A 26,416-nucleotide genomic window follows, 5' to 3' on the forward strand; every position below is an offset into this window, starting at 1 on the left:
TTCGTCATATAATCCTTTCTTCCTTGTAGTTTCGAGAAGGTTTCACCTTGTTCTTCTATAGTTAATGGAAATAAATTGCGAGACCATTATTTGATTTTATATATTTTAGTGGTTTTGAATTTTAAGATTTTTTTTGCAAAGCATTACCATAAACATAAATCAAGTGTGGAAAATGAATTTTTGTAAATGTTGCTGTCACATCTATAAATATAAATAATTTTTTTTTTTAGGTTTTCATCGCTTATTTAGTATAAAGTATTACTCTAAAGGCATCCACATCTATATTTTTTAATTCTTAACTTTTTTTTGTTAGAATAACTAAAAATTTATTTTAAAAAACTATCACATTCATACTAGTTACAATAAAAAATAATAAATATTATCTTATTATTTTTATAAACATTTTAGTGATTCACTGTACTAGTCTTCTTTTACTAGAAACACGGTTATATTAAACTAATCATTTCTTATTTATTTTCATATGAGAATATAAAATATATCAACATTATTAATAATAGAAGAATAACATGAGTAATGTTATTAGAATTGAATTTTGATAAGTACAGCAATATTTATTATATTTAGCAAGCACTCTTCACATATCGAACGCTCCAGGTAAAATATATTTATGTTATCTATGATAGCTAAAGGGCTTTACTAGAGAGCACGGATGTGGACGCAGACTTGTTGATATTAAGGAATTTCAATTTATAGGAACCAAAATGTAACATGCATGGAATTACAGGGACTAAACAATAGTTTATCCATTGCAAAAAAGAGGTGTGTTGACTTTAGTCAGACGGCACTTGCTTCCGGATCTGAACCATAAATAATCTAATCGTGAGCCACGTGACCCAAGACAATCACCAGCCAGTGATTTTATTTTTAGTATAAGCAAAAGTGTTAGAGAATAAATTGCCCAAGACAATCCCCAGCCAGTGATTTTATTTTTAGTATAAGCAAAAGTGTTAGAGAATAAATTGCCTATTAATGAGTAAAGTATTTTATCGTTTATGGATAAGAGAAAAACTCTAGAAGATTACAAAGTGGGGTCTATAGAATAACGTTAGCCTCCCCTATTATTTTAAAAATGCTATTGTGCCCTCCTTTCTTGAGGTGAAGGTTCAATTCAATCCTATTCTTTTCACTCTTTTTGGCTCCTTGCTTTCCCTTTACTCACACATGAAAAATGCTAAAGTGCATTGCCTCCTATCAAGAATCTTGCATATTTTAATTAGATCTGTCGCATTAACTTTACGGCTAATTACATAATTAAAAATACAATTATAATTGTAGTGTAATTTGTATTCACGAAACACTGTTGATCTAAAAACATAAATTGTATCATAGTTGAGTTTGCGTTTTAAAATAAACTCTAAATATACATAATATAATTTTATTTTTTTCCATGCTTTATGGGACTGCCTATTCAGAAATGGCATTGAATTATAGTCCCTGAGGGTGGTTTGGGTAGAATTTCTTCCCCGTGGAGTAAATAGTAATTCTCCCTCTTTTATTTCCATCATTTAATTGGCAAGGGAACCAGTCACTGCACCAGCTGACATCAAACTAATCTCTTGTTAATTTATTTCTTAATTGCTTTCTTGTCGATACAGATTATCAAGCCCACTATTTCATATATAGTATTGTGCAATAATTTGAAGCATGACATGTAAAGCACCTGCAATGATACTATGGCACCAAGTTTAGTTTTTTTTCTTTGGCCGGCCCGTGAGGGAAGCGCTTTAAATCTTGCTCATGGAATTTTACTTGCCCGCATTCATTTTTGTTGAGTGCCCGTTAATTTGCCATCTACCAAGAACGTCTAGAGGTTCTTGATGCCTGCTTGATGATGTGAGTTTGGAGATGGCATTCAATGGCTAGTTAAATACTAAGATATAGTTATTAAATTTAGTCTTGTTTTAATGATTAACCTGAAAAACTTATGATTTAAAATCTGATTTGAACTGTATTTTAATTGAAATTAAAAAATAATAATCTAGATAAGTAGTGTATATTAAATTCAATAAAGTAACATTGTTTTAACTAAAAATTTATTCACCACTATGTGACCTCTATCCTTTAAGGCTCCCAGCCGGCATATGACTTTTGCTTTGCCTCTTTTACCTGGATATGATCCATGATCTCCAGACACAGCTTTAATTGGTTCCTATCTTTTAATTTTCAAGCCCTAACTGTACTGAAAGGTGATATCTGTTTATCTATCGCATATGATATCTGTTTATCTATCACATATTGGCAGATAGATAGTCATTTACTTATCTGTAGTGTTGTGAGGGTGGTTGGATTGACTAGCTAGTGCCTTTATTCACCTTAAGCACCTACCAGGGCCATATGGTCCCTTGGACAAGAGCCACTGTGCGCCTTTAATGGAACGTCACGGGCAAAGTTCGGTCCATATTCCACCAAAAACAGGGTAGGAAGCAAACCGACATGGTCATGTGTTTGGGCACTGAGGATTAGCTAACCAAGGAAAATGTTCTATGATGAACACAGTCTACACCAATTTAATTCTTGAAATACCAAGAAATGGCATCGATGACTATGTACCAGCTAAGACAGTGGTGCTACTGTATGGGAAATATGCAAGACTTCTGACACGAGTCCTCATCTTTGCACAACGCCGCTGTCCCTCAAGGCATGGGAGATCGATGGCGTGTCAACTACAAGCAAACTAAAAGAACAACTCATAAAAGTAGCCATTGTTGAGTGGTGAAGAACCAGATGAAAAGCCAGAAGAGACCTCAGGGACGATAGAGGAAAGGGAAACCGAGGATAAAAGGAAGCATGTGGGGAGGGAAGCTTCCAAGGCCTTGGATTCTACGTTTCTCAAAGTAAATATGCTGGTCCATCACCACGTCCATTTTCAAGGGACAAGGGTCCAATGCCATGAGACCCAATTCAACATCATGGTCATTCTCTCATGTGCGTCTAATTATTTCTGCTTGGTGGTCTGTCTCTGTCACTCTCATTTCTCACCCTTTCCCAGCTCTCTCTCCCCCTGCACGCACGCAATGATAACGGTAAAATAAAATGAATGCTCTGTGCTTCCCTAGCGTATCCACGAGCGTTGAATTCATAACTCATGAGACCATTATTTTTTTTATTGTTTTTGAGTTGTTTTGCGGTAATATAAAAAATAATTTTAAAAAATAAAAAATAATTTTAATATATTTTTAAATAAAAATATTCTGAAAAGCTAAACATCATACTCGTACAAGTATTCTTCTACTCCGTGCCAAGGTCAAAATAAGACGACCCATTGCGTTTATTTTTATGGCCGTTGGTCGTGGGATTGCCAACAATCTCCCCGTGATGTGTTCAACAACTATTCAACGTCAACTATTAGTGGCCTTAAAAAAATCACTCTCCACTAAAAGAGTGTGAGGAATTATTACAAATAAACCAAACCACCCAACTACAGGCATCTGCTTGAGCAGCTAGCGGTAAGGCTAGATTTTGCTACACCAATCAAACTATTTTTCTCCTCGAGAATCTAGTTCATATAATAATTTTCGGGTAACCCATTGATTCTCAGTGAGATAGTTTAATGATTAATATTTAGGTCTTATATTTAACCAATTAGTCGAATTTAAAAAAATATAATTTTTTTATAATATTATTAAATTCGGTTTGATTGATAGATGAAGATATAATTTAAGTTTTAAATTAAATTACTCCAAACATATTTTTTAAATAAAATTTTTAAAATAATATTTTATTTTTTTAAAAAAAAACCTGAAACGGTGTAATCTTGAGTTAACTTGTTGACTTGCCCTGTAGACCTAATAACTTCACACCGTTTGTTTGGGTCTCCTAATAAATAAACAAATAAAATCGCACTCATCGAGCTGGGTTGCGAAAGATCGGCCTCACTATAATTGTTGAAACTCTGATTTGAAATCCACATGTTGCAATCACAGGGCTCTGGGCCGTTGAGCACTGCAGTCACAAGCTCATGGGCTCTGAGAAATAGTCCAAAAGTCAAAAAAGAAAAAGAAAAATAATATCCTCCATAGAATGAATTCCACGTGGACAGCGTGTCTGATGGACAACTCACTCCACTCACAACCGTCTGGTGCTTCATGCTTAAGGCAGTTCCCACGTATCCAAAATTCCTCAGAGGCACGTGCCAGGCTGCAATTGACGAAGCTTTAGCATGCTATCCACAGAGCAAGCCAGTCCATTGAAAAATGGAGAAAACAAGAAACAAAAATGCCAGTAGCACCTTCAATCCCTCGTCTTCATTCACCATTTTTATGTTTCCCTCTTCAAGAGATTTCTTCTTCTTCATTGTCATCCTTCAAGTCTCCAAGAAACAATCATCAACGGTCACCAGTATCTCATCCATGCACTAGAGCTGTTGATCTTGATCAGAATACGGTTCTTTCTCTATCCTTACCCCCTCCTAATTTTTTTAACATGTTGTAGCAATGTTATGAAGAATGTTAATTCTGGAAAAAACAAAAAACAAAACCAGATAGTTGCAATTTCTGTCGGGGTCGTGAGCATTGCTGTTGGGATAGGCAGTCCAGTTATCTATGAAAGCCAGATTGATAATGCTGTAAGTTAGTCTTCTTGTAGTTGCCAATACAGCATGATGTCATATTTCAGACACTAAGTCGTACTTATGGTTTTATTTTGTTGCAGGCAAAGCGAGAAAATACTCAGCCATGTTTCCCTTGCAGTGGTAGTGGTGCTCGTGAGTATCAATAATCCAAATTTGAGATATTTTTTATTTATTTATGTGAGCTGTGTTATTAATTAATTTCAATTAGAAGAAATGATGGGATGGTGAAATTCAAAGTTAGATTTAAATTCACATGAGAGTGGAGGCATAGCTGAATTTGGACGATTGTATGCACATGATGTTTTCATGTTCAGATTTTGATTGTTGTTCTTTGTAATTGGATTACTTTTTCCAGAGAAATGCAGATTTTGCCTGGGAACTGGCTCAGTGACAGTGGAGCTAGGTGGGGATGACAAAGAAGTCTCTTCATGCATCAATCGTGAAGGTGTAGGTTCTTTGACATGCACAACATGTCAAGGCTCCGGCATTCAACTCCGGTCTCTAGATCGCAGGTACGAGTCTAGCAATCACGTCCCTTGTACACAGAAAAAAAAGCACTAATGGCTGCTTTGAATATTTAAATTACTCTAATTAATCCCATCCTTGCAAACATCGGCAAGGAAAAATCAGACATTGTTCTATAAAATTCTTTGTTGGAAGTGACAAGAAAACTCTGTCTAAACTAGTTTATACTATCCCAAGTCAGTAAGTTTGCGAATGCTGTAAGTCTGCATTGTGTTACTAACATAATTGTGTATTTTATTTCGAACAGAGAATTCAAGGATGATGATTGAAGCTCTGAAGGAGCAGTAGTTTTGAAGTTGATCCAATCAGCTTGTAATGAGAAAGACTAGATGATCAACATTCTTTGTATCAAACCTGGCTAAAGTAATGCCAATAGGCCCAATGCATGGCTTCCGAGAAGTTAAAAGCAGCAAAAAGAACGAAAACAACTAGCCAAACGTCCAGCTGCCCAGAATGACACATCACGCTGTTCTTCACATGTAGTAGGTGAATAGGAAGAGGATAGTCAGTGATGGAAAGGACAGAGGATAGTCAGTGATGGAAAGGACAGCATAGCAACACTGCAGCTATATTAGACGGCGATTCTTGAAAAATTATCAAACTAGCAACAGCATAGATGCTTGGAATGATAAAACAATGCACAAAGTCACAACCCTTCGAGTTTTCAAATTATTGGTATCTGATGATGTAGGAAAAACTTCAAGGACGATGAGTCTTCTTTCACATGGGATTCCTCGTGCTGCTGTGCAGGTCTGTTCATGTCTGTGGCTTTGAGGATAATCCTCTACAATTCTGTTATTGCTAGAGTGCTGATTATTACTTTTCATCTATGGCTCAGAGGAAAGAGGCAACATGAAGCACCTACTGGAGATTTGAGCAAAATCGTGGAGAATCTGGTGAGGCTCACAATTACTTCACTCTCTTCAGGATCAAGTGATATACAAATTCATATTCTTTGTTTATGGACGTCATACTTTTATCCGCTATAGTAGGAAATAGCTTAGGACAGTGTGTTACATGCGCATGGACAGATCTCAGATCCTGAACTGTGTCCGCCGTATAATGCAAGCACCGTCTGTCATTTTCCTCCCACCCAACACATGGTCTCGTGATACCCCACGTCCTCAAATGCGAGAATACACGCTGTCTTTTACCAACCAACTTATCTGTATTTTGCATAGGTGGTAAATCAAACCCAGTCGGATGGTTGGCTAAGAAAATCCAAGATTTAGACTCTAATTTAGACTGCGTTTTAAGTTAAATTAATGTAATCAAAATCTACTCAACTGGTTAAACTTGATTTGATTTGGACCGGTTGGATAAACACCGATAATGTTTTTTGAAAAATTAAAGTGATGTCGTTTTAACTAAAAACGAAAAGTCAGGATCTTTTTACGTGCTAGATCCTGGGCCAGGTAGCTATGTATGTTGTGGGGGCTCAAATCGGACAACACAACGGGCTTTTCAGAGTATATACACAAAGCCCATGGGATATTACATTTGGGCCAAACATCTCTACATAACTTCAATAGAACCATGCTAATCTTCCTGGACTTCATCATTCACCACCAAGCAGAGGGTCACACTTTACCAACTCTAATAATAATAATAATAAAAAGAAGGCTCCAATCTTGTGTCTCTTTCACTGAAATGGACACCACAACATCTGACCCCAGCTTCTTGCATTGAAGCCTATAGCCAGGTCTGGTGGTTGGCTGGTTGCTTCGAGAACACAGATCATCCACCAATCAGCTTCGAAGAATAAACAGATCGACGGTCTCTCTCAAAAACCAGTTGTCGGTGACCCATTTGAACGGTTCATATCAAACCGTCCCAATGGTTCAACGGCAGATATGAGTCCGTACTCCATTGACCAAGTCAGCCTCCATCTCTTGCGCAAATCCGGCCCTTACGATCAGTCCATATTTGTGACTCGCAATGCAGAAACTTTCTTTTAAAAAAAGAAAAAAACATATTCTTTGGTCCTTGTACATTCAGTAAAGTCTCATTTCAGTCTGTACAGTTTATAATTTATCAATATTCATTTTCTATTATTAAAAAGCCAATAAAATAAAAATTATGATATAAAATTTTCATCAATTATTAATTAAATAACATTCACAAATTAACTCCATCCAAATTATGAAATAAAATCTATGTTGTGTCTTATCACAAGCATAGGAGTATATAAGAGAACATTAGAGAAAATAATGAAAAAGAAGGAAGTGTTTAACAAATCAAATTTTTTATTAATTTTGTAATTTTTCAGTATATTAATAGCTAAATTAGGACTGGAATTGAAAAATATTAAACTACGGGTCGAAATGAAACATGGTCGAATCATAGTTTTAATGAAAAACAACAATAATATTGTCACATGTGTAAAAGCAAGGAAGACAGTAAGAGAGAATCGGATGAAAAAGAAGGCCGTGTTTCATAGTAATAATGTTTTGGTTAATCTCGTAAACTACTCAATAGTAAATAGCTAGATTAGGATTGGTATTGAGAAATACTAAACTATGGGGACCGAAATGTACATGGTTGAATCATAGGATTAATCAGAAACAGTAATCTTGTTGTCGGTGTCTCGTTTTGAGCCAACGATTACAAACAAAACGCTCTGATTGGGCCAAATGGCTAATATACCCTAATCAGACCTAGATCTACCTTAACCGTACCTTAATTAGGATTGCTGGGGCCTAAAGCAAGCATTTCTAGCACTAAAGTTTCGCTTCCATGTAATAACAAACACCCTTGAACACCCAAAAGCCAGCAAAAGGAAAAAAAAAAAAAAAAGGAAACAAGTTGCAGAGTCATTTCTGCTCTCTCTTTCTCTCAAAACCCCAGATTTATTCCTGGCATTGCTCAATGCAAGCACATTGGGAGTGCCCTATATCTTAGAATTTCATTTTCTTCAGATCTGGACGTTAAAGATTTGATCTTGATTGATTGATTTGTGTTAAAATGGGAGTGAAGCCAAGTTCTAGAGGGTGCTTTGGGTGGTTTATCGTGGCAGTAATATTGGCATTGATTATTGGTGCCATTGTTTATACAGTTAAGAAGAAAAGTGAGAAGTCTGAAGGGCCTGCACCTATTCCAGGGCCTCCTGGCGCTCCTGATAAGAAATATGCTGATGCTCTCAAGATTGCTACGCAATTTTTTGACATTCAAAAATGTAAGTTCTCCCCCTCTGTTTTTTTTTTCATTCAATATAGTATAAAAGTAATTTATTTCTTGAACACGAGTTCAATTTTGATTCTTTAAAATTAAGATGCAATGTAAGGAAGGAAGGAAGGAAATCGACTTGGGTTCAGTTTTGATTGTTGTTGTTTCAAATTGATAACACTAGTTAAGATATTTTCTTGAGCTTATTCTTTGAATTTTTTAGTCTTGATAACTCCGGTCATGTCTATTTTTATTGCATTGCAAATTTCGTACCTTGTAGTTATCTTTTTTGTTATGATTGTTGGCACTAAGATGATATTTGATTAATCCAGCTGGGAAGTTGGTAGACAACAAGATCAGTTGGAGAGGGGATTCAGCTCTTAGAGATGGAAGTCAAGCAAAATTAGATCTTTCAAAAGGCATGTATGATGCTGGGGATCATATGAAGTTTGGTTTGCCAATGGCTTTTACTGCTACAGTATTGTCATGGACCATCCTTGAGTATGGAGATCAGATGGATGTAGTAAATCAGTTGGAACCGGCGAAGGATTCGCTCAAGTGGATCACTGACTACCTTATCAATGCGCATCCTGAAGCGAATGTGCTCTACATTCAAGTTTGTTCATATACCATGGCCTCTAAATGTTTCTATTTTAAGTCATGATGCCATTTGCAAGCCTTAATAAGCTATACCCAGAACCCTTAAAGTGGAATAAAATTTAAGCTGATTGTCTGGAGTTATTTGAGCTCCAAAGTTTTGGCATTCTTTCATGCCATTGTCAAGGTCTTTCCCTGAAATAGGACCCTTGCTGAAAAAAGATTAAACCAATGTAGTTATGTTATTTGATTAAGGTAGTAGTGATGAATCATGACGTGGCCTGCAAACTTTCCCAGAGCTATGTTAGTATACTTTATTTTTTATATGCAGAATCCGACCTGTGAACTAATTTAATATATATGATTAGTTATCATTTTGTAACAGGTTGGTGACCCTGATACTGATCATGGTTGTTGGGACAGACCTGAAGACATGACCGAGAAAAGGCCACTTACTCAGGTTAATACATCTTTTCCAGGGACAGATGTTGCAGCTGAAACTGCAGCAGCTATGGCTTCAGCATCTTTGGTGTTTAAATCCGACTCCACATATTCGAGCGCACTTCTTAGGCATGCTAAAGAGTTGTTTACGTTTGCCGACAAATATAGAGGTTTATATAGTGAAAGTATCCCTGAAGTTGCCACATATTACAACTCAACAGGATATGGAGATGAGCTCTTGTGGGCAGCTTGTTGGCTCTATCATGCAACGGGAGATAAATCATATCTTCAATACGTGACTGGGCAAAATGGTAAACTCTTTGCTCAATGGGGAAGTCCGACATGGTTCAGTTGGGATAACAAACTTGCGGGAGCGCAGGTACATTCATACGAATGTTTGTATCATACTAATTTCATTCCAAGACAGAGTTATTTTCTTTTCCTTATAAAGCATGCCAAAATTTACAAAATTATTGGTGTAATTTGAGTTCAATGAGTTTTCTTTCCAGAAGATACCATCTCTAAAATGTCTCAAGTCAAGATTTTCTTTTGCTTGGAATGCTTTCAGATACATATCACTGTCTAATTTCTTGGGAAACTAAGACGTGTTACACTTGGCCTTGAACTGTGAATTAGAATTCTTCAGCAACATTTGAAATCCATGTCTTTCTTAAGAGAATGATTCATTTATTTTGGATGCAGGTTTTGTTGTCCAGACTAACTTTCCTTGGCAACAAAGACACCTCAAACTCAGGCCTTCAAATGTATAAGAAAACGGCTGAGGCAGTTATGTGTGGTCTCATCCCAGATTCTCCAACAGCCACAAAGAGCAGAACAGATGGTAATGTTCTTTTTCAGAGCCATCAACTTTTCTTCAGATACAAAATGGGTGGCACATGTTAAAAATTTTAATAAAATTTTATACCCAATTATTGTGGCCTCATTTCCAGTTATTGGTACAGGTGGTCTTATATGGGTCAGTGAATGGAATGCTTTGCAGCATCCCGTTGCTTCTGCATTTTTAGCTGTTCTTTACAGCGATTACATGCTTAGTTCAGGAACTGCAAAGATATCCTGCAATGGAGATTCATATAAACCTTCAGATCTTCGGAAATTTGCGAAATCTCAGGTACGATGCCCATGTTCTATCTGTTTTTACACATATTATAGACTACCATGATACCTTGCAAGCATAATAATGCAGCATTTTTCTCTTCCAGGCTGATTATGTCTTGGGAAATAATCCTATGAAAATGAGCTATCTTGTCGGTTATGGTGAGAAATATCCACAATATGTGCATCATAGGGGAGCTTCAATTCCAACTGATGCAACAACTGGTTGCAAGGATGGCTGGACATGGCTTAAAAGTAAGGAACCGAATCCCAACGAAGCAACTGGAGCACTTGTTGGTGGTCCCTTCTTAAATGAAACATTTGTCAGTAATGATCGCAACAACTCAATGCAGGCGGAACCAAGCACATATAACAGTGCTCTAATTGTTGGCCTGCTGTCAGGTCTTGTCACCACTTCTTCTGTGGTTCAATCTTTCACCTGAATCAATCCTAGTATATAATTAGGTACACACTGTTTGTGTCATATTAGCCGTGATTGTGAGCTGTTCAACACAAAATAAGTGTCCATTAATTTGTTTCATTATCATAGAATGAGGTTTGAGATCAGGTTCTAGGGCTTGGAGCTCGTTTTCCTTGTTGAGGGAGTGCCTTGAATATAAATGTTATTCTTGCAGTTGTTTTCTGCCAATTTTGTTGGAATCATATGGTATTCTGCTTTTATGCTGTATATTTTGTTTCAATTTGTTGCTCCTTTCTAGTTGAAACTTCTGCTGTCGAAATTGAAACACAAGACAAGATGTTTAAAGAGCAGGGCAGCACAGCATGTTCATTATTATTATTTTATTTTTGATAAAACGAGATGAATAAAAAAAACAGAACAAAAGGAAACTTACTCACAAATTAGAAACTAAAATTAAGTGCTGAAACATGTGGGGGAATCCCTTGGTGTTTAGATCAAGGGTGGCGTTTGGTTCATGTAAAGGAGCACGCCATGCATCAGCAGGAGAGAACCATTCTAGTTTCCCTTTTGAGAATTACGTAGGACAAATATTTGTTACATGTTAATGTCCCTCCACCCTCCTCGACGAAAGCAAGCTTGAAATCCAAGTTTGTTTTTCTGTTCTATATATATATATAAAATAAATTCAATTAAAAAACATTTTAATATATATATATATATATTAATGTTTTTTAATTGAATTTATTTTATATATATATATAGAACAGAAAAACAAACTTGGATTTCAAGCTTGCTTTCGTCGAGGAGGGTGGAGGGACATTTTTATTTTTTTATATATTTTCAGATAATTTTTATATACTAATATTAAAAATAAATTTTAAAAATAAAAAATATTATTTTAATATATTTTCAAACCTTTACAAAACTATTAAAAAATAAACCGTGCATTTTATTCAATAACAAGTTTTGAAGCAAGAATCTTAGCTAGGAGAAAAGTTGCGTCTTCTTGAGAGATTCGGTGATATTTTTTGGTACCAAGCCCATGACTCATGTACATGTATTGATGTAGACTCCCTACGATCATGAATACAAAACTCCGACATGACTATCAAGTACATGCTTGTCCGAAACCAGAAGGAAAAAGAAGTTGAAATGGATACTCAAGTGAGCTGATTGAAAAGAAATGTCTGCAGCTAGAGATCTATTGACAAGTATTTTATTATTAATGGCTAACAGCTACCATCGCCACCAAGAATCATGACCCGCCATTAAAACTGGTGGTAACTATGGACTACAAAAAGGTTCTCTCCACAGCAACTGTAAATGTCATTTCCACGTGCACTAACAAGTACATTGTCCCCAGGCCTTAATCTAATTATAGCAACACAAACAGAACCATCACCGAGCTTAAAGGACAAAGTAACAATACTCGGCACCATTCCTTTCCTCCTTCCTCCTTTACTCGAGTCACTAGTCCATGGCCCTTCTTGGTACGGTCCAGGACAGATGTCTTTGTGCCTTCAATTACTCAATTAAACAACTTGTTCTTCCGAATCCTTTGACTCCGAAACACCCCACCTAGCCCGATTCCTGTGTGAAGCCACCATCTTGATGAAAAAAAAGTCTCATCTGTGAACCCACATCTGTTTTACTTTATCACAACCCTTACGTTCGTTGGGGCTTAACATCCAAGATGTCCTCGAAAAGTGGTTCTGCGTAAAAAATGAAAATCCAATTTAAACCCTTTGCTGCCTCAGAAAAATAGCAATTGCAATTACATGGCGTTTGAAGGCTACCTTAGTCTCAGCATCTCATGGAAAAAAGTTTATCAGTGTATTAATTTGGATTTGCATACTAATATCCCTTTATAAATTGTGAAGATTGCAAAAATTGAAATGTCTGCTTAAAATATAAAAACTGCACACCAATGATTTGTACAGAGAAGAGAAATGTGAAGCTTAAGATAAAAAAATATATTTTCTGCTTGAAAAGGAAATTTTTTATTCTTTTAATATATATTTTGTACCTCAACTTTACAAGATGGTGCCAATATATATAAACTTAATTTTAATATGTTACAACTAACTTTAATCTATTACAGCTAATCTTTAACTAGTATAATTAATTAAGTTGAATTACTAACCAACAACAACAAACTTTAACTCTATCATATTTATAGTATTATGTATATTCCAACATTCTCTCTTGAAGATGAGAATGAATATTCATCATTCCTATCTTATTGAGAAGATCATGAAAATTGAGACAACTGAGAGGTTTGGTGAGAACATCAGCCAACCAAGAAATATGAATGATTTTAATCAAGCCCTCCTGCAATTTCTCCCTAGCAAGATGACAATCTAGTTGTAAATGTTTGGTTCTTTCATGGTGTACTAGATTGGAGGCAATTTCTGAAGCAAGTTTGCTATCAGTATATAACAATGCTAAAACAGCCAACAAAATAATTAACCATTGAAGCTCACACATGATAGTTGCTAAAACTCTATATTCAGCTTTTGTTGAGGACTTACTGATAGTAAGTTGCTTTTTTGATTTTCGAGATATTAGAGAATCCTCAAGAAAAACTGAAAAACTAATGACACCCCTTCTAGTGTCAATGCAACCACCCCAATCATTATCATAATGTCTTTAAATGCAAAGCAGAACTAGTTTTGAGAAATAATCCTTGACCTGAGGTTGCCTTAAGATATCAAAAAACTCTCTTTATGGCTTGTAAGTGCATTGCACAAGGATTTGACATAAATTGATCGAGATCTTGGACTGCATATGACAAGTCTGGTCGTGTGATTATGAGATAAAAAAAAGTTTGCCAAAAAGTCTTTGATAGGATGCAGGATTAGATAATAAAGAACTAGGATCATTAGTAGTGAGTTTCAAAGTTGATTCCATGAGAAAACTAGCTGGTTTAACACCAGAAAAACCACTACCTACCAACATATCTAAAGCATACTTTATTTGACAAAGAACAATACCTTTAGCAAATCTAACTACTTCAATGCCTAGAAAGTACTTCAGCTCTCCCAAATCTTTTATAGGAAAAGATGCATGAAGAAACTGTTTCATATAGATATTTCTGTAAGATCATTGAAAGCTATGATCATATCATCAACATATATTAACAATGCTATAAAGTTGATTGAAGTTTGTCTAATGAAAAGATTGGGATTTGAATTTTCTTGTCTGAAACGATAGTGCAGTAAAGAGGAAGACATCTTGGAGAACCATTATCTAGAAGCTTGTTTAAGACCATATAAGGTCCTTTTGAGTTTGCAAACCCAAAAGTCATTTGGATTGTAGAAACCTAATGTCAATTGTATGTATACCTCCTCATTTAAGTCTTCATGCAAGAAAGCATTACCGACATCAAATTGATGTAAATGCTATTTTTTAACAACAACAATAGTAATAAGAACTCTAATTATTGTCATTTTTGTAATAGGAGAATAGGTATAAAAAAAAATCAATTCCTTCTAGTTAAGTATTGCCTTTAGCTACCAATCTAGTATTGTACCTCTCAACCCTGCTATCAGCCTAAAATTTCATACTGTATACCCACTTACAACCAATAGCAGATTTGTTTTGAGTTAAAATTACTAGATCCCAAGTTTAGTTTTTCACAAGAGCTTTAATTTCATTTGTTATGGCATTTTGCCAATAAGGAATTAAGCTGGTTTGTTTATAAGATGTTGATTCAAAAATAGATGAAATAGCAAAAGTGAAAGCTTTATGTTTAAAAGACAATCTGGAACTAGATAGGAAAGAGAATATATACTAGGGCTTACTAGAGAAAGAGTAACCAGAAGATGTCGAATTTGCTGAAGGAATCTAAGCCGCATTACCACAATAATATTGCTTTAAGTAATTAGGTAAATGGTTAGTTCTTTCATACCTTCTGAGATTACAAAATTATTATTGTCAAAAAAAGAAAGTTCAGGAACAGAATTCACTAAAGGTATATTTACAAGAGGAATAGAGTTTTGAGAAACTGATTTAGTTAGGATACAAGAGATGGAATCATAAGTTTGAGGAAAATCTGGAAATATAAAAAATATATGAACTGTGTCTAGAATAGATGGGAATATAGATTCATAAAAAACTATATTTTGATAGACAAAAGATTTTGAGAGTTGATAAGTCAAGGAGCTTGTATCCTTTGATATGTGAAGGATAACCAAGAAAAATGCATTTCATGGCTTATGGCTGAAATTTGCCTTGGTTGCTTGTGATTATACTAACAAAGTATAAACAATCAAAGACCTTGAAATAGTCATGGATTTGTGGTTTCTAAAACAAAAGATGATATGGTGTTTGATTGTTGAGAATGGATGAAGAGTGCGATTTATCAAATGAATGGCTATGAGAATGCAATTTGTCCAGTAGGGTAAAGAAAGTTTGGATTGAAACATGAAAGATCTAGCTACATTCAATAGGTGTTAATGTTTTCTTTTAACCCTTCCATTTTGTATATGTGTTTTAACACAAGATAATTAATGAATGATGCCATGCTCTTGATAAAAGACAGGCATATTAAACTCTTGTCCATTGTCTAATCTAAAAGTCTGAATATTAGTGTTGAAATGAGTATGAACATTAGATAGAAAGCTAGTAAGAATAACTCTAGTTTCATATTAGGATTTTATTAAAAATAACTAAGTGAATATAGTGTAATCATTAATAATAGTAAGGAAGAATCTATAACCAAAGAAAAAAAAAAAGGTGAAAAGCTTGACTGGATTTATTAGTTGATAGAGGAAAAGACAGTCTTTTTTGTTTAGTTAAAAGGCAAATCTCATAGACAGAATTGCTAGTAGCCATTACAGAAGAATCAGAACTACTTAGGAGATTAATTTTTCATGGTGGAATATAGCTTAATTGAAAATGCTAAAGATCAGAGACAACGATACATGATTTAACTAATGAACTAGGAGGCAAGCATTTGTTATTAGATTGAGTGAAAGGTCTGTGAAGATGGTATAGGCCAGATTGAACTTCAGCAAGCCCAATCATCTTCCATTTGCTTAGATCCTGTAAGATACATTTTGTTTGAAGAAAAAATAATCCAATAGAATTATCAGAAGTTATTTTTAAGACAAAAATAAGATTAACATTGAAGGATGGAACATAAAAAGCATTGTGTAAAATGATATCAAGAGAAAATTTAACAGTTTCAGTAAAAATAATTAGAACTGTTTAACCATTTAAAAAATAAACCTTGGACTAGGTTCTAGAAAAAATAATTAAATAAAAAAAACTACAGATCATATGATCTATTACTCCTGTATCTAGAATTCAAGTGAATTGAATATGTGATGCAGAAATTGTATGACAAGAAAAGGACATACATGATGTGGACACATCCTTAGCAATAGAGTTTAAGTTTGAGTTGGAAATGCTATTTGCAAGAGTGAGCAAATTTTAGATGTTAGGAGTGCTAGAATTTTGCCCAAAAATAGCAGTATTGTTTGCAGTGGATAACCGTTAAAAATTCTTGCTAATATTTGGTGTGGTAACAATTATTTTTCCTCTTAGCCTTTTCCATCCTAGAGGGTATCCAATTAGCTTAAAACATTTATCAACATGGTGTCCTGAATAACCGCAATGAGAGCATATTACATCAAACTTTCCTTTTTGTTCAGTAAATCAATTGGCGTATGTTGAACCTGGTCTGGAGGATTGATTCATATATTCTTCACAATTATTGTTTGTTGTCAAAGACCTCTGACTCTCTTCTTGCAAAAGTAAAGAAAAAACTCTACCCATAAATAATAAAAGAGATTGAAGTAACAATTGGCTCTTGACTGCATAATAAGAATCATGAAGACACACAAAAGATTTCATAACATAATCTGACTGTTGTCAATTTGTCAGATGTTCAAAATATTACATGAGCAAAGATCAAGATTTACACATTTGCAATTGAGAATTGGGCGATAACTGATGTATTCATCTTACAAAGTCTTGAATTCACTAAAATACTTGGTGACAGATTTGGAGCTCTAAGAAATAGAAGTTAAAGATTTCTCCAAATAGAAAACCCTTGGTCCATCACTTCTAAGATATCTAATTCTTAATTCTTTTCAAATATCAAAAGTTGTTGTGAAGTAAAGAAGACTATTATGGATATCTTTGGCAATTGAATTCATTAGCCAAGACAGAACAAAATTGTTAGATCTTAGCCAGGCAACACAAAGTGATTGATCAATGGTGATAGATTGAACTAGATAACCATCAATAAATGCAATTTTATTTTTCACTACTAATGCAATTGACATGGATTGATTCTATGCAATGTAATTCTCACCAACAAAGATCTTAGAGATTAGAAGAGCACCATGATTATCAGAAGGAAGCAAGTAGTAGCAACTAGATAAATCATCAGAAAGATTCTAAATAGAGATATTGGATGAATCATTGTGTGCCGTAAAACCATTATCCTCAAGATGATCAGATATTGTGAAGTTTTAGAAAGATCAAGCAAATGGTGAAAAGAAATGTGCATAAAAATATCTGATTATCAAAAAATTTACATTGATATCATGTTAAAACTGCATAACAATGATTTATGTAGATAAGAGAAATGTGAAGCTTGAGAGAAGAAATATGTGTTCTGCTTGAAAAGGAATTCCCCTTTTCTTTTAATATACTTTCTGTATCTCAACTTTACAAGACGGTGTGAATATATATATAGACTTGACTTTGATCCGTTACAACTAACTTTGATATGTTGTAACTAACTTTAACTGCTATAACTAACTTAACTAACTTAAACTACTAATCAGCAACTATAGACTTTAACTTCATCGTATCTATAGTATTATGTATATTCCAACATAAAATCCAGTTATTTTTCCAAACTAAAACTGGTAAAAAAAGAATTTGAAAAATAGCACAACCATTGAAAAACCAGAATTAAGAAATACTCGATTCAAATAAGGTTGTGCTATCTTTTTTTATATACCATATTTCTCAATTGTTATTTTTCTAGCCTTCTTATTTTCTAAATCTTTTTGATGATTTTAGTTTTTCTTTATTTTTGAAAAAACTAAGTTTTCAAAAAATATCTTAAAATTCAACTAAAATAAGATTAATTCTCACCTATTTAGGAGTACGATAGCTTTTGTTCGTGGATGCCTTTTAAGAGTATGTTTGTCTTGAAAAAGCATAATATTAATATTTTTTAGTATTTTTATAACCCATTTTTTGATCCCTGTATAAAAAAGAAGAAAATACAAAAAAACCAAAAAATATATGTTAAAAAAAACCAAAAAAGAATAACAATGAAAAAAAGAATGACAAAATAACTAGAAAATGACTAAAATTGGTTAAGGAAGTTTAAAAATACAAGGATTAAAATTTAACCATATATCGTTGATTGATGAGGGCTCAACTGACAAAGAAAATTTAATTTAAGGAAGAAAAGTTTAAAATCATATGTTTATGGACTCAATTAAATGTTATTGGAGGTTTAATTAAATTTATGGAGGTTTTGATTGTAAGAAAAACTAATCTTGAAGTCAATTTAGGCTTTAATTGAAAAAAAATAAAGTTCTAGGGTCAAATTATAATTTTTAAAAGTTAATTTGATCAAATCAGGGGCTTAATTGCATAAACATTAAAATTTGATGGCCAATTAGAAATTCAATTGAAGAAATCCTAAACTAAAGACCAAAATAAAAAACATGTGTAAATATAAGGGATGTATTAAACCGAATCAAGAGCCCAATTAAATAAATTAGAAGTTTATTGATCAATTTAGGGTCAAATTGCATAAATTCAAGACCAAAGATCAAAATGAAAAAGGAAGTTAACTTCAGGGTCGCTATTTGATTTGTAGCAGGGATGCAATTGCATTGAATTTTAAATCAAAATTGCAATTTAGAACTTAATTGAATAAATTATAAATTAAAGACTGATTTGGACTTTGACATAAGTTTGATGTCGTTTTTATTTAAATAAAACAGCGTGTTTTGGCTAAAACAACTCTGTTTCATACATTGTTAAAAAAAAAGCCTAAAATGGTGCTATTTTGAACGACAATATAGCCTTTGTTCTTCCCCTGGATGCATGAAACAAGGGAAGAAGAAGATTTTTCTTCCTCTATTTTTTCACCGACTTTCTTCCTCTGAAAAGCATAAAAAAAACTCTAACCAAGGATACCCACTTGTTAAGATGACTCGTGACCTCTCACGTGTTGGAGAAATGGAGGAGACGTGCCTCCTCGGGCAGTCATGAGATGGCTACACAATGGTCGCCCCGTCCACATCTCTCTTTTTTTTTACCTATAAATACAGGGGAGATAATGACAGGGAAACTGGGGAGTTGAAAAGGAAAAAAAAAGAGAGAGACTGAAAGAAAGTAAGGAGGATGGAAGAAAAAGAGAGGAAAAAACATAAGAAGAGAATAAAAAAAAGAAGAGAACAGAGAGAGAGAGAGAGAGAGTAAGGAAAAAAACAGAGGAAAAGAAAAAAAGAAAGAAGGGAGAAAGAAAGGAAAAAACAAAGAAAAAATAGAGAGAGGAAGAGAGAAGGAAAACAAGAAAAACAAGAAGAAAAATATAGAGAGAAAAAGAAGAAGCAAAAACAGAGAAGGAGTTGCCACCAATACTGTCTCAGCTGAAACCATTGTCACCGTTAGCCATCACTGACAACTGACGTTGCGTTACTTGTCCAGGTAAAGAAACTCTGCCTTTCTTTTTCTTTGGCTTTCATTTTTTCCCTTGCCTTATAGGACGTGCACGGGGCACGTCTCTACAGGTAAGGTAAAGCTAGTTACTGTACTCTTGCACAATAACCAACTAATGTGGGTTGGGCTCATGGTTCTTGGGCAAAGTTCGGTCCAGCCTAGCAAAAAAAATAATACGTTTAAAATTTTATGATTTCCATGCATTTTGTTTTACGCTATTATGTTTAATACTAGTCTATATTTTATGTCATAAAACTACAAAAATTTAGTATTAAAATACCTGATTTTCATCAAAAAAAAAATTTATGCATACAACCAAGTGTCTCAAAGCTAAAAAATTCATATTGTGTTTTTCACACACACACACACACAAAAAACAAACAATGTTTTAGCATCTATTTTGGCTTTAATAACCAGTTTATTAAAATCAAAAGAACATTGACCAAAATTTCAAAAATAAAAAAAATTATTTTATTTGTCTTTTAGTATCTAGAGTATGACATTACAAGTAATACGTATTCCAGATTTTTTTTTTCAAATGCTAAAACAGTTAGGTTTTATTATATTAAGATAAAAACCTCCTTCCATAAAAGGGTTTTTCTTAAATTTTAGATAAATAGAACCAACAATTAGAAACAACAATAAGATCTTAAATTTTATTAGACAATAAAACAATACAATTTACCTTAAATAGAGCATATTTAGGGTGTTAAAATCTTCCATTTAAGCAACCAGTCTTCGAACCTTATCTCTAAGACCAATTAAGATTTCTAATTACCAAAATATTAGGTGACGACTCTTAGTTTATATTTTACTGATAAGAAATAAGAATTTATTATCTCTTCATATTTTGCCAGATAGATTTACACATATTTATGAGTAGTAGACAATCACAATGTTTATAATTTTGATATGCTAATGTTAAAAATAAACTAAAAAATAATTATGTAGATATATTTTAAAATAAAAAATATTTTTTAAAAAATATTCTGCATTATCATTTGTGTGTGTATATTTGGAGAAGTTTTTATGGGCTCATTCCCTTATTTATCCTTGTCTTGATTATGTCTTGAACATCCCTTTCAATCTCCATCCATGAAAGTGATTAATAACAACCAATCAATTCAAGATATAACAACAATCTACTCTCTCCTCATCTTTTTCTTTTTTATTAAGCTTAACAACAAATATATAGAATTACACAATTGGTAACACCGACATAGGAAACTAGCAATATTAAAATCACTGTTGTTGTTTATCCAGGCCAGATTCTACTTGACAAATGAAACAAACAATGACAAGAACAGGAAAGATTTTTTAAGATAAATAAATAAATAAAAATAGCTAGCATCATGATCTGATCCACACAGCTAACTAAAAGAAGCCGTGGTGGCACTTCGAGCTCACAATCGCATCTGCATGGTTGTGTGTATCCTAGAAAGATTTGCTAGAATCTATGGTCAACAATTCTCCATCATGTCTAGGAGTATATATCTATCTGATCAGGTCAACGAGAGATATCAGACTTTACTGTGTAACCCAAAGGCTGCCCCATCTCCCCACTTAGCTTTGATGCCACCCCAGGACGCTCAGCTTCATAATCCTGTTATCATAGGAATGGACGGTTGAGATCGTTTGACTGCTCTGATGAATACAAACAATGGTGTTGCACGAGTCACGCTAAGAAAATTTGTACCTCGAGCAGGCACATGAGTTCCTGGGCAGTGTGGGCAGAAACAATAATGTGACGGGCAGCTGGTGTGATGAATCCTTCGTCGACAGCCTTGTCTATGAATGATAGCAGTGAGTTGTAGTATCCATCAACGTTCAACAACCCCACCTGAATTCAAAAAAAGTAATGTCTCTTTTACTATTTTTAGCCCTCTTTCCTTAGTGAATTTGAAAGGTTTTTTTGTTTTGTTTATTCCTGTCCATGCTTGATATTCTTGGTGCTTTTTACCACAACTCCAGAGTAATTGTTCGTGAGTAATGTTAATTTGTTAAATTCTTTTCGCTTGACAGGATAATTCGGCCAGATTGATCAAAATTGAGTTTCAATTTTAATTTTTTCTTTAAAAAAAATCTGGAAATAATATTGTTATAATTCATAAATATATCATGTAAGAGAAACTTTTCAATACCGGTTTGTCATGGATTCCCAACTGAGCCCAAGTGATGACCTCCAAGAGTTCCTCCAAGGTTCCATACCCACCTGTCAGAGAATTTTGAGTTAAATTTTCTATGATGTCTGATATCCAACATGTCTTAACAGCCCACAGTTATATCTTGGGAATTGTAAAATCTATGAGCTCAATGATTGGCCTTCATCATGTAATAAGAAGAACACGGAAACAAGAAATCGTGGTGCACGTGAATCAGTGCGAGATAATTTAACATCAACATAATTATAGCTTGAAATTAATGTTGATTAATGTCTGTTAGTATGGTTAAGTTACCTGGTAAGGCTATAAATGCATCTGCTTGACGAGCCATTTCAGCTTTGCGTTGGTGCATACCTGATACGGCTTTTACTTCTCCTACAGTCTCTCCTGTAATCTGAGATTATAACACCACTTAAGTAAGATTCTGTGCTTAAATGGTCTGAATACATAGACTTAGACTTAACCCTCCCTGTTCTTCAAGTGATTTCAAGCTGAATAATTTTAAAGCAATTACCTCTCTTGGCATCAGAGTCTTGGGAATAACTCTGCAACAAAAAAAGGGAAAGTGAGAACTCAAAATGAAGAGGAATGAAAGAGGGAGAGGGAGACCAGATGCAAAAGAATTACCCCAACACATGGCGGCCACCATCATAGACAGCTTGAGAGACCAAACCCATGAGACCGATGCTTCCTCCTCCATAAACCAAGTCAATTTTCCTTTCAACCTGAAAATGTTTATTATTATCATTTTTAATTGGTCTAAAATCTACCTGTCCATTATAAGACAATATAATTACAACCATACTCGATTATTATTTAGATAAAATTGTTAAGTTTCCTTCCACTCTAGCAAAGCAGAACAAGCAGAGGACTCCTCTTCCTCCTGAAAGGAGGAGCCCTGATCATCTTATTCTGCTTCACTGTGCTTCTCAGCTTCTTTTATCAAACTTCAAGCAGCTTGCTCAATAGGAAAATAACAAAATATCAAATTAATTTCAAGTTCTCGACACAGGACTAGGCTCTTGAGAAGGTCAGGCCCAGGTTGAAGCCCTGAGAGAAACATGAGCCGAGGCTTTATTTCTGCAGAGGGTAAGGACTGAGGTAGCAAGTACTAGGTAGTAGTATACTGTAGCATACCAGTTGTTTGCCAAGCTGAATAGCAGCATGCTGGTAATTAGGATTCTTGCCCGGGCTGCTGCCACAGAAGACACAGACACGTCTGAATCTTGATTTCATCGAAGGCTGACGTTGTTGTTGATTTTCCATAGGGGAAAAACACTAATCGGCGATAATATGTGTTGCTGGGACAAAGAGATTGAAAGAAAGACGACGGGCTCAAGTGAACGCGTTTTGTATTGCTGGACAAAAGGGTAGTCTGCCGCTATGTATTGAAAACAAGGACCAAAAGCAAGGGAAAGAAAAACGGTGCCATTGCTCTCTTTTTATATCAAAAAATCGATGGCGCCACACTTACACGCTTCAAACGTCACTCACTCAATTTCTCATCATATCGTGATATATTTATATAGCAATCCATTTCATAACGAAATTCAATTTGAATTTTTAAGATGGAGGTTTCATAATAATAATAATAATAATAATAATAATAATGGTTTACCTTGATGTTATTATTTACATACACGTGAATCTCGAGTGAATATTAAGGGAAAAAGACACTAGGGCCTCGTGATCTCATGTGCCATAATTTGCCTATCAAGCCAAGTGGTGGTGCTTAATTATAACATGTGGTTTTTATTACTAATTTAGAAGAATTCTTGGACTTAATTATTGAATTGTAAGACTTAAAAAACAATATTGAGGAAAATCAAAGGTATTACACTTGATTGATAAGATATATAACCTCCATAAACTTCAATTATTATTATAATATATTATTATTACATAATCATACAATTTCAAAAAATCCTTCCATGAAAATAACCACCCCATCATAAATCACTAAAGACCTATAAACTCAAAACCCTAGTTAATTACACTGATATTCCTGGTGATAAAAATATAAATAAAATCTCTCAATTTTCTCTCCACGAAAAAAAAACTCACAGCCACAAGCTTTTATCGTTCCTTCTGGTTGGCAAAACCAGCACTGCCATGTTCTTTATATAATCGCTGCAGGACCTCACGTACTAGAAAAATAAATTGAGGCCGAAAAGGGACCAAAAAAAATAAAGGAAAAGGCTGTGCTTCTTTTGGCAAACGGATGTCCACCAGGACATGGATAATGGTAGGTCAAGGTGTAGCCAGGAATATATATCTTAAAATCATGAAATCAACCCCTAATTAAAGCTATCTAACCTATAAATTATGGGTGTGATTTGGTGTGGTGGAAATTGGAATCTGCCATAACTTCATACGTTCTTCCCTTCAAGAGATGCCACTTGTATTCTAATTTATGCCATTTATTTCTGCTCCTTGGAACTTGAATCATCACTAATCCATTAACAAATTAATGGGCATAAACACATCACAAAGACGGCAATTTTTATGTCTAGTTTTTTTTTAAAAAAATATAAAAACATTTATATATACTTAAATCTATATTTAAGTAGTCATCATTAGTTTTATCACCAACCATATCGTTGTTGATAGAATTATAAGTGAATTTTTTAACATAATAAAAGAAAGAATGTGTTCATGTTATGGATATATTTTAAAATATTATTATTTTTTAAATTGGAAACACAAACATATTGTTTACGCCACGAGTAGAATTTCAAATCAGTTTCTAACATGAAGAAAAATGAGTACATTATGAATATATTTTTATGTACCATATTTAAAAAAAAATAAAATAAAAGGATGTTGTTTATTCTTTATAAAATAAACTAAGAAATATATGAAGTGACAAAATAAAAAATAGCTGTCAATAATAATTAAATATTAAAGCAAAACGTTAATCTTTATAGTAGAAATAAAAGATAAATGCACCCACAAATATTAGTTCCTTATATTTTAATCATTTTAATTCATTTTATCTTAGCATCTAAAAGTTGTTGCTAATAAAAACTATTTTCTATTCTTATAAAAATAAGAGGAAAAAAATAAATATAAATAAAAGTAATTTCTTTGAAATATCATGCAATTAAAAATATATAAAATAAATCAATCCCTATTAAAAAAAAATTCAATTTATTTAAGAAATAAGAGAGAGGACATAAATCAATATCTAAATGAAAATAATGAATGAGAATGGGTACAAAAAAAAACACAAAAAAATTAGGTGTTGATGTGCTAGACTCACATGTACGCATTACTGAAAATGCTTGTGTATCTTTTTGTTCCCTTTAAATACCCTCCCATATTTTTTTCAAAAAAAACTAGATGTCATCTCAAATGATTGAAAAATTAGGATTTATATTTTTGGACTCTAAAAACTCAATTTCATCTAATTTTTATTTGAAAACACTTTTAAAACACTATATAAACAGCAAAAAAACACTATAAAAAATAAAAATTAATTAAATTAGAATAGACAAGCATAACCCGATCTATATGAAATAAGGACTAGCTACAGCCCCTGGTTAAAATTTTAAAGGTAAGATATCAACTCTAAATAGAAGAGTCTTGAAGGCTTTATCATGTTGTTGTTTTGTGTATGCTCACTCGAGCTCTTATGCTACCAGAGAAAAAAAAAAAAAAAAGGAAAATGGATGAAGAAAGACTTAGTGTATTTTTTTTTGTCACACTTCTTGTTCCAAACGTGACCACACTATATATATTACATTGCATATGATATTCTATTGACTTTCCATGGCTATAGGATTTCTCGTTTAATTAACTATCTATAGTTGCAGGATCCTTTATTTATGGAGGCTGATTTGTCTCTAATGTATCAATACTATAAGGAGACTTTATTCCTATATTCAAGGCTGCAGAGGATGTAATCGCTGTGGTGTTATTGTTGTTGTCTGCTGAAGCTGTTCTTCATAGGCTTCTGGTGTTGTTGTTGTGTGGCTGCTAATGTCAATTTGCTATGGAAAAAAAAAAATCGGTTGCAAAATCTCTATTTTTTCTTTATTATAGTTGTAGAAAACTGCCAAGCAGACAAGTAATCACCATTTCTGTGGGAAAGCTCATGGAGTGCACGTGAAAATGTGAAGCTGAGGCTGTCCCACTTCAAGTAACGACCAGGTATATGCACATCACATGAACTCTTCTTGAACTCGAAGCTTAGCTAGCCAATAGCCATCTCAATTCTCAAGCTTGAAAGGATTTTTTTTAGCCAATAGCCATCTCAATTCTCAAGCTTGAAAGGAAGAGGTATCGGAATGTTATGTCCGTACGAGCTGGACCTACCGATTTAAACTCTACTACCCATCACAGCTGTAACGGTGGTTGCATAGCTGCCATTGTCCAAGGGTTGAATAGACACAGAATGGGCCTTCCCTTCCCTTAATTTCATTTTTCAACTGTTTTTGCCGGTTTGATTTTACATTTTAATAGTATTTTTAAAAAAAATTAATTTTTTTATTGATATTTTCAGATCATTTTAATATATTAATATTAAAAATAATTTTTAAAACATAAAAAATATATATTTTTAATATATTTTTAAATAAAAATATTTTAAAAAACAATCAAGGTATATTTTCAAATAAGTCTCTCACTCACATCTCCTTGTTCTTTAATTTCACTCTCAGGATATAAAAAAATCAGGGTTTTCTTTAAAATTTCTTG

The 26,416-nt window shown here is 33.7% G+C and overlaps 3 protein-coding genes across 3 annotated transcripts; 2 read left to right on the forward strand and 1 right to left on the reverse strand.

Moving 5' to 3' along the window:
- The first annotated feature begins 4,141 nt into the window (after positions 1-4,141).
- Positions 4,142-5,703, forward strand: LQY1 (DnaJ/Hsp40 cysteine-rich domain superfamily protein). Its single transcript, XM_011046809.1, has 5 exons — positions 4,142-4,404; positions 4,502-4,585; positions 4,672-4,723; positions 4,947-5,103; positions 5,364-5,703. Exons 1-5 carry the CDS (start codon positions 4,237-4,239, stop codon positions 5,383-5,385), a joined length of 483 nt encoding a protein of 160 aa, XP_011045111.1. The 5' UTR covers positions 4,142-4,236; the 3' UTR covers positions 5,386-5,703.
- Positions 5,704-7,876: 2,173 nt separating this feature from the next.
- GH9B7 (glycosyl hydrolase 9B7) lies at positions 7,877-11,120 on the forward strand. The gene is made up of 6 exons (XM_011046810.1): positions 7,877-8,291; positions 8,614-8,897; positions 9,264-9,698; positions 10,022-10,160; positions 10,282-10,448; positions 10,540-11,120. The coding sequence occupies exons 1-6, from the start codon at positions 8,081-8,083 to the stop codon at positions 10,873-10,875; spliced, it is 1,572 nt and encodes a 523-aa protein (XP_011045112.1). The 5' UTR covers positions 7,877-8,080; the 3' UTR covers positions 10,876-11,120.
- Positions 11,121-20,679: 9,559 nt separating this feature from the next.
- Positions 20,680-23,142, reverse strand: LOC105140116 (cytokinin riboside 5'-monophosphate phosphoribohydrolase LOG7-like). Its single transcript, XM_011046811.1, has 7 exons — positions 22,856-23,142; positions 22,346-22,443; positions 22,233-22,263; positions 22,013-22,112; positions 21,698-21,768; positions 21,253-21,396; positions 20,680-21,159 (listed from the first exon to the last, which is right to left on the reverse strand). The coding sequence occupies exons 1-7, from the start codon at positions 22,982-22,984 to the stop codon at positions 21,064-21,066; spliced, it is 669 nt and encodes a 222-aa protein (XP_011045113.1). The 5' UTR covers positions 22,985-23,142; the 3' UTR covers positions 20,680-21,063.
- Between the last annotated feature and the right edge of the window lie 3,274 nt (positions 23,143-26,416).

This window comes from Populus euphratica, unplaced genomic scaffold (assembly GCF_000495115.2).
Source record: "Populus euphratica unplaced genomic scaffold, PopEup_1.0 scaffold98.1, whole genome shotgun sequence".
Classification (NCBI taxonomy): Eukaryota; Viridiplantae; Streptophyta; class Magnoliopsida; order Malpighiales; family Salicaceae; genus Populus; species Populus euphratica.